General features: G+C 34.1%; 1 protein-coding gene and 1 long non-coding RNA gene across 3 annotated transcripts in view; both read left to right on the top strand.

Moving 5' to 3' along the window:
* Positions 1-811: 811 nt before the first annotated feature.
* On the top strand, positions 812-2,421 carry LOC122139531. The gene is made up of 3 exons (XR_006156369.1): positions 812-879; positions 1,835-1,924; positions 2,008-2,421. It is a non-coding gene; the product is annotated as an uncharacterized LOC122139531 (long non-coding RNA).
* A 1,705-nt stretch (positions 2,422-4,126) lies between these two features.
* Positions 4,127-8,802, top strand: part of LOC109109964 — a 6,260-nt gene continuing 1,584 nt past the window's right edge. The window contains exons 1-6 of one of the 2 annotated variants that reach the window (XM_042737931.1): positions 4,127-4,332; positions 5,229-5,567; positions 5,896-6,129; positions 6,859-6,903; positions 7,169-7,276; positions 8,238-8,309. In XM_042737931.1, coding sequence (XP_042593865.1) covers positions 4,290-4,332; positions 5,229-5,567; positions 5,896-6,129; positions 6,859-6,903; positions 7,169-7,276; positions 8,238-8,309 — 841 coding nt within the window. In that variant the 5' untranslated portion in view covers positions 4,127-4,289. The remainder of the gene's footprint in view (positions 4,333-5,228; positions 5,568-5,895; positions 6,130-6,858; positions 6,904-7,168; positions 7,277-8,237; positions 8,310-8,802) is intronic. The other variant, XM_042737932.1, reaches the window with a different exon arrangement.

Here is an 8,802-nt window from a genome sequence, read left to right as displayed (position 1 = left end):
TGTGTTTTGTTTATTTACTTTTTCTATTTTTCAATTGATAAGTTATAAACAGACAAACAAAGATTTTACCCTAAAATGAAAAGAAATTATATTTTGCATGAAGAAAATTAGGACTATTTTACAACCCATACATTTTACTTGCATTTACTTTTTCACGAAAATTAAAAGCACTTCCTGCTTCCTAAATGTTCTTTACTGTAATGTTCTAGATTTTTTTGTAAATGCTATTATTTACAGTGATCATTGTTTTTTATTCTTATTGCTGCAATTGCATTTATTTTCATTCTATGCAACTGCATTTGATACATTTCTCTGATGATAATATTACGATTTTAATTGCCATAATTTAAAGATGGAAAACAAATACAACCATGACAGTATGTAAAGTACACTTTACAATTTTATAATATAATAATTTTCCACATATTATAGGATAACCATGACATAGTATATTGAGATATGTATCATATATTATTTCCAATTTGATTATTGAAATATAAAAAAATTAAATGAAACATTAATCCATTTGATTTTAATTTTCGTCATATGTCAGAAATTATATTTGAGATGTAAATGGTTTAGGAGTGCAAAATGGTTTAATCACCCTAAAAACATAAAATGAAACATTAATACAAAATATTACAGTTAATCAGATTTTGAACTGAAATGTGATCGGGACGTGACTTGGACAGGTTTCATGAGATTCAAACAAATCTATTCTCTTAATTGGCCACGTAATACTTCAAAATGATCAATTATGATTAATTATAAATTACTCTGCAGTATTTAGGAGAAAACAGGTGATTCTGCAATGATTTTTTGTTACAGGACCAACTACTTCATCTGTGAACTCAACAGTACAAAAGGATTCATCAGTTGGTATGAGCTTCTCATCGAGAGGGTTAATACAAGAATGTCCACGTATAAAAAAACACATCAGTACCAATAATGCAAAACAGTCAGTTCTCCTAATTGGACTCTTTGGTGAATTGTGTTGATGTGGTTCAGAGAGAGAAAGCATGTGATTCTGTGCTGATTAGGGATATGCGGTATCAAATTTTCATATTGCGATTTATTGATAATGCTTTTATCACGGTATACGGTATTATCACAATATTGAAATTTAGTTGCTAAGAAGTGTTATCATAATACAGTATAACAGGTTTAATAACTTTTTGTATAACAAAAGTAAAATACAATAAAGCAATACACAAAAATGAATAAAGTTAAAAACTTTTAGACAGATTAAAGTGCAAAAAAATTATAAAGAGCAGTAGGTATAAATTTACAAGCTTTCATTAGTTAACATTAGTTAATGCATTAACATTCACAATGAGCAATACAGAAGTTCAATTCAATTTGAATTTAATTAAATTCAAGTTTATTTGTATAGCGCTTTTAAATGATATTACATAAAATATTATTATTTTCACAACATTAAAGACTTTATAAATGAAATAAAATGTATACAAACCTTTATTTCCCGAAAGAGTGCACCAAATCGGCGGTGGTGCTGAGAACCGCTCTCTCCTGTGGACTTCAAAAGCCTGTGCTCTCAACAGCTGTGTTGTTGAGAAGTTTCACCGGAGACGGGCTCAATCCAGCAGTTAGGTAGAAAAAAAATAACCCACCATAACAATATCGTGCATATTCATGATCGTTATATCGCATTACTGAATACCGTATTACAGGACCAACTACTTCATCTGTGACCTCTAGTTTGACTTCTGCAGTGACCAGCACACAGACATCCGAATGTGATTCGAGTTTAACTAAACATACTTTTGGAAACATGAAAGATGGGTTCTGATTTCTGTCTGATTGTTGTTTTCAGGGTCTGTGTTTGTGCTGGTCTGGTGTTTTCAGCTGATGGTTCTTTTGGGTTTGTTAGGAGGGTTTCACATCTACATGAGACACACGTCAGGTGAGAGACATTTATTATCACCATTATGGATTTGACATGCAAATATTAAGAGTGTGAAGGTGATGATATTGTGATGCTATTAGGAAAAAGTCAGGAAGATTATGAGAATGAGAAGATTTAGAGAACGACATGAACACACAGCAGAAGAATCATGGGACCAGCAGCAGATCATCACATCTATGAGAAATGACTTCATAATGTCACAGATTCTCTCATGAATCCAGCTTTCACCTGTCGACAGCACGAGATCCTACAGAATAATCCAGGAGACGTTTTCTACAGGTTTAGGTCTTCTTTAATTAGATTTTTTTTAACAAATTTTTAAATTAGATTTTTTTTGTTTGTTTTGGAAACAGTTTGGTTGCTCATTATTCATTTGTCTTTATGCTTTGAATGAACTAGCAATATTTTATACCATTACTTGAAACCTCTTCTGTTCATGCATGATATTTATCTCTCTAAATCAGATCTGGCAGATTGTGAAGTCATTCTGTGTGTTTATTGTTTTGTGTTTGAACAAATTAAATCACTTCACACACCATCCCTTGCTCTTATACTTTATTCTGTTGATTTTGGTGGATTTATTTTATAATACAATGTCTCTTGTTTTGTGTTTGATCTGTTTAAAGCTCTTGATCCATCATCCGTGTCTCAGTTTTGGGGTGTCTGGTGTTTTCTGACTGTGTTTTTAAACTTTTGTTTACATGTGCAGTTTTTTACCTGTTTAACCACATTTGTGCATTTTTCTTCATAAGATCTTTGTGTCATTATAGAATATTGATAAACATGTTCTTCTTTAAGAATTATAAATGGAGTCAATGCTGTATTTGTTATTTTTCTGAGTTAAATTAAAATAAAACTTTGAAATTAAACTTTTTTTGCAGTCTCAAGCTCATTCATTTTGTTAAATAGTCAAAATAGTTATAGAAAGCACACATCAGTGAATTTTAAACAGATGTAAAACAATGGCATATGAAAAAAAAAATCTAGACAAATTAATTTATTTAGGACATGGGTTCAATCAGAACTCTTGTTTCCTCCTGCGGATGTCGCTAATAACAAAGAGAGTGTGTTTGTCTTTGAAAGTCAATCATTAAATCATAGATTTATAGTAGCCTACTGTTTTAATATTGTTTATTTGCAATTATTTGCAGATTTTCTCTTTGTCCCAGTAAAATGTGTTTGAAACAGTTTGGAACGAGCCTTCAATATGGCGGCCATGATTGTTTTCACTACAAAGTGCCCTTCAGAGGGCGATATAACCCATTTGGAACACACCGACAGTAAACAGAAGAGTGAGTCCAGGGCTGCGTTCCAGTCCGTTTTCTTATGCCCTTCACTCGCAAACTTCCCTCTGTCTTGTTTACTCGGATGTACGTCATTGATTACATTGCGTGAGTGTCCACTACTGGCAGAACCCTTGCAATGAGCTGAACTGGAACGTCCTAAACCCTTGATCACTTAATCTGCTATGGAGCTGGTTTATTGTTTACATTTTCCCATTATGAGTTTGTTTGGTGCAGTAGCCTATTCTGTTTGTATATAGGTATGCCTGAGGTGTTATAAAAGTAAAAACAAAAATCATTTTATATTATAGACTTGTTTGGGGTGGGGATTAATGAAACGCAATCTGCAATGACGTCATAATCTTGTTGAATTGTGGTCTATGGAGCGGCCTGAAGTGTGCATACGAAGCAGACTCGCTCCCTCGGTCAAAATCAAGGGGTCGAGGGTGTGTCCATATAAACTTCCCTCGTCCACAAAATGGCAGCGGGGATTCCCCTGAGGGGAAGTGCTCAGGGAAGTTCTCGAGTGCGTGTCTAAAGGTGGAATGGAACCCAGCCCATCACACACTCAATGAGAGGAAGATATTACAAACAGCCTGCATAACACTTACATGTAGCCCAGATTCTGGTTTACTCTCAATAAAACTGTCAAGAGCATTCCATCAGTGCAGTAAAGATACTGTTTTATTTGATTTGCAGGAGAATCTGTCAAGCAATTTACATAATTACACATAAAAAAACCACACCACACTTTCCCCCTAAAAAAAAATATAAAAAAAAAAAAAAAATCTTGTCTTCCCCTCAAAAATAAAAGAAATTTACACTCTAGTTTCACTCTGTTTCACATAAGTTTCATGCTCTTGTTTTGGATGTAACGTCATCTGCCGGCCCCCATCAGAGGAAACTTCCTCTTTCCTCAGTGAAGTGGTCAGAGATTTCCTCCTGTGTCAGTCCTGTCTGAGTCTCGCTGTGAAGACGCTTCTTGAAATCCAGAACAGAGACGGACAGAAGTCCAGACACTCGTGTCACGATCTGAAGCTGGGATTGGGCTCTTCTGGAAACTGGACTTTAGAGAAATTATGCTAATCTTTGGACTGCTGCTGCTGCTGCAAACTGCTGCATGTGAGTTTCTTTCACATCAAACTCTGTTATGGTGCTGTTCAGTCAGGTGAACCTCTGATAAGAAACATTTCTGTTGTAATATTACATTAAGAGTCTGCAGTGATCTAGTCATAGTGTTTTCTGAGCTTCTTAACAGTTTGGAGTATTTTAAGATGCGAGAGTGTGTGTAAATGTATTTATTCTTTTTAAAAATATTTTTGTATTATGTGAAGGATTCATCAAAGAATATCTGTCCATTAAAAATTATATCAGAAATATTGAGAGATTATTAATAAAGTGAGAATTGTCATAGGTTAACAGAAACAGAATGTGCAGGACACAGTCACAATCTTCTGCGTTATCAGAATATCACGTTAAAAATGTGTAAAGTGTTTGTAGAAAGTGAAAGCATGATAGTTTATTTTAATAAAATCAACATTTAGATTTGCTTTTGGACTTTTGACATAGTGTTTTAAATTAAATTGAATGTTTTATTGTAATTATTTTTATTACACACTAAACTTTCACATAAATCTGTCAAGTAATATGATCTTTATCATTAAATTTTAAAATATGATTCAAAAAATATCAATATCATTTTTTTTTTTTTTTACTTTGATTCTGTAAATGTCAAGTGTCAAGTGTCATTTGTGCAAGAGATATTTATACACATTGATCAGTGTGTTTGTGTGTGTGTGTGTGTGTGTGTGTGTGTGTGTGTATGTTTGTGTTTGTGAGTGTGTGTTGCATTGTCTGTATTGTCAGGTGAAACACAATAGTCTCTTATTTAATATCATAATGCTATATATATTTAAACAAACATATCACATTCCAAATGTGTGTGTGTGTGTGTGTGTGTGTTGTTCCTCAGGTCTGTGTGTGTGTGTGTGTGTGTGTGTGTGTGTGTTGTTCTTCAGGTCTGGATCGGTTCTGCAGGATTAATCAGTCTGATATCTGTTACGCAGCTCTGGGACACAAACTCAATCTGCTGATGGTGCGGGACGCTAGTAAATATGACACGACGATACAAAAGAGAATAAACAAAAACAAAACAACTGATCCAGTTTGTAGAGTAAAGAATGGCAGGATGAGGGAGAAAGAATGTGATCTTTATAGTAACAGACCTGAAGTTGCAGTCATTAATGGGACTCTGATAATAAACCGTGTGATCAGAGCAGATTCAGGGAGTTACACAGTAACTTTAACTCCCTCAGACGGCTCAGACACATCTACAGATCTTCAAGTGAATGTTGAAGGTACAGAAACCCTCTCCTCAGACTCATCACAGCCTCATGTTCTCCAAAGATCTCACTCTCTCAAATTAATCAGTTGTATCTCTGTGAAGGTTTTTATTCATGCAGCTCATTATTGTACACTCCCTGCTGTTTTAAAAATAAAATTACATGAAAACAATTTAAACAGTCATTTGATAAATTGTTGTCACATGACTAACCTACTGTACGCTGCATGTTTAATTCAGTCCAGCTTTCACCTCAGCAGTACATTTTGTTTAGAAATGTCTTGACATTGACTCATACTGAGTCGAGAAGGAGTTGTGTGACGGTCACGTGTCCCTCCCTTCAGCTCCTGTTGGCTCAGTGGAAGTGTCCATCAGCTGCTCCTCCAGTGGAGTGAAGAGGGTGTCCTGCTCCTCTGAGGGCGAGCAGATCCTCTACAGCTGGAGTCTGAATGGAGGTCCACTGATGGATGGAAACTCCAGCTTTGATCTGAATGAGGGAACTGATGGAAACATCAGCTGCAGTGTGAAGAACCACGTCAGTCACGGACAGAAGACCGTTAGTGTCAAACCCTGTCCTGGTGAGCGTTAAATACATGAAAGTCCACATATTCATAAAAACCACAGCGACAGCAACAAGAGTGATGAAGATGAGCCAATCTCACAAAACCTGTCAAGAACACGTCCAAGTCACATTTCACCACAAAATCCTCTTATGCCAGAGTGCAATATCTCTGATGAGTATTTTGACAGACTGTGAAGGTTTTATTTCCTCTAGGACTCTTTACTTTTTCATTGATTCTTTGCATGAAGAAAATGAGGGCTATTTTACAACCATTCATTTTATTTGCATTTTGAAAATTATAAACATTTCTACTCCTTAAAGTTTCTTTATTGTAATGTTCTACAGTAGTCAACATTTGAAGACTACCAAAAAATTTAATCAAATTTAAATGCAATTATTTTGTAGGACAAGAATTATTTTCAGTGAGACTACTGTAGAATTTACTTTTTTGTAATTGCAATTATTTTCAGTGATAATATTTTTTAACCCATTTTTTATTTTTCATCATATGTGCAAAATGGTTTAATGCCCCTAAAAACATTCAAAGAAACATGATTGCAAAATATTACTAATTACAGATTTTGAACTGAAATTTGACATTGGCGTGTCCTAGACAGGTTTTATGAGGTTCAAACAAATCGATTGTCTTAATTGGTCACTTAATTCTTCAAAATAATTTATAATCTATTCAGCAGTTTATATTGAGAGAGGAAACAGGTGATTCTGCAACAATGTTTTATTACAGGACCAACTACTGCATCTGTGACCTCAACAGAAAATTCACCAACTGGTATGAATTTTACTCATGTAGTATTACCTTTATCAATGTGTGTATTGGGCAACAGCGAAAACGGCAAATTACAAATAAACCTAATAATGATGGCTTTGAGAGATCTGCAGGCTCTTCTGTAGCTAAATGTTTCATGAACTAATGTACTTTGCTACTAATTGCATGGAGCTGTTATTCCTGTTGCTGTTGCTGTTGGTATGAAGGAACTTTTCGAAAGTAGTTTTAGAGTTTGATTTAAATGACCTCGTATTTCTTTCTTCTATAGGCTTACATGTCTCTCTGATTGTTTTGAGCTGTGTTGCACTGATCCTGATTCTGCTGTTCATCACCGCATATCACATTTTCAAAAAAAAACAGGTCAAGTCGACACCAGGTCAGTTCATTTCGAATCTGTAGTCCATAAACTAACTGATAAAGGTTAAAATGTAGTACTTTTTGATGCAAGCAGCAATTAGAAAAACAAAAACACAGTTTAAAATCAATTCAACCACAGTTTAATGTTATGACAGTTTAAAGACAGCTGCACCAGAGGCCAAATGTATAAACATTACCTCATGAATAAAAAAAAAATTACCTAAATTTAACAAATCAAACAATTGTAAAATGGCAGAAAGTTTTTTGAAACAATACTGTTCTTCAAACCTCATGTAAATAATAATAATAAAAAATCATTTCAATAATGATTTTAGACCATTACTTTTTTGGCCAAGTACTCATGATCACAGTATGTATATCAAAGTTACATGACCAGAATTATTATTTTATGTGAATTGTTCAAAAAGCTGTTTTGATTTACAAAGTCTTTGTATGTTCACAATGTTAGTTGGTTTGAAAAAAATTACAGCAACATGGGAAATGTGCGTAAAATACCCAGATGTTTAGTGTTTATTTGACACTGCATTTTGATAACACTGTTAATATGTAATTACAAAAATATAATAATAATATATATAATCACAAAATCAGTTACATTAGTAACCAATTAGTTATATATGAAAATAAATGGCCAATTATAAATAGGCATACATTAAAGCCTTGTTTACACATGACTAATTAATTAACTATGAAGTCTAGCTAAAAGTCATTTGGGAAGGTACCTTTTATGTGCATGTGCAGTTTACTCAGAATTTACTCATATTTTGGCAAAAATGATCTCACTTCCTGTATTCTGTCTTCACTTTTTTTTTTCTTGATATGTTACACGCAGAGAGTTCGATATGTGGGGAAAAAAGTTTTAGCCAACATGGTCTGAGGATTTTTGAAGCCAATACGTTCATGACTTAAATATTAGGGTTGTATTCTATCTGTTGCTCATGTCAGTATTTTCCCATCAGCCACTGCTGCCAGTACGGAAGTCATATACGCTGATATCTCTCATGAGAACAAGAGTGAAAAGAAGAAAACAGGTAAGAAACTCAGTGAAGCTCTGAGATCTGCTTGACTCTTTAAAACAACACAAAACCATCAGCATGTGGTTTGTTAGCTGCAGTCAATGAATTAGTGATGATTCAAGCCCTCTAACTGATTTATCACTTTAGATTGAGACACTTTCATACTCTAAAGAAAAAAGATGTTTAGTTTAACTAGATTTTTTGGTTGCGCCTGTCTTCTGAAATCATATAGTTAAAAAGTTGAATGCTGCATTATGGTTTAAGATAATGTTTACAAACTCAAAATGGTGTGTTTCTGACTCTTTTGGAGTTGATTCTTTTGCTCAGAATCAGTCAGACAACACCCATCCCATGTTCAATGCAAACTAGTCACTATTGCAAACTGTTTTTTTCCCTTTTACAAAAATAGAGAACTGACTCAGAAAATTGTGACTATTTAACCCTGCAATTTAAGTCTTTCAGTCAAGCTCAAACATTCAACGCTGAATCTGCAAGTTGTTCTATTTAT

Source organism: Cyprinus carpio, chromosome B14 (assembly GCF_018340385.1).
Source record: "Cyprinus carpio isolate SPL01 chromosome B14, ASM1834038v1, whole genome shotgun sequence".
NCBI classification, from domain to species: Eukaryota; Metazoa; Chordata; class Actinopteri; order Cypriniformes; family Cyprinidae; genus Cyprinus; species Cyprinus carpio.
This window is presented reverse-complemented; position numbering and strand designations above follow the sequence as displayed.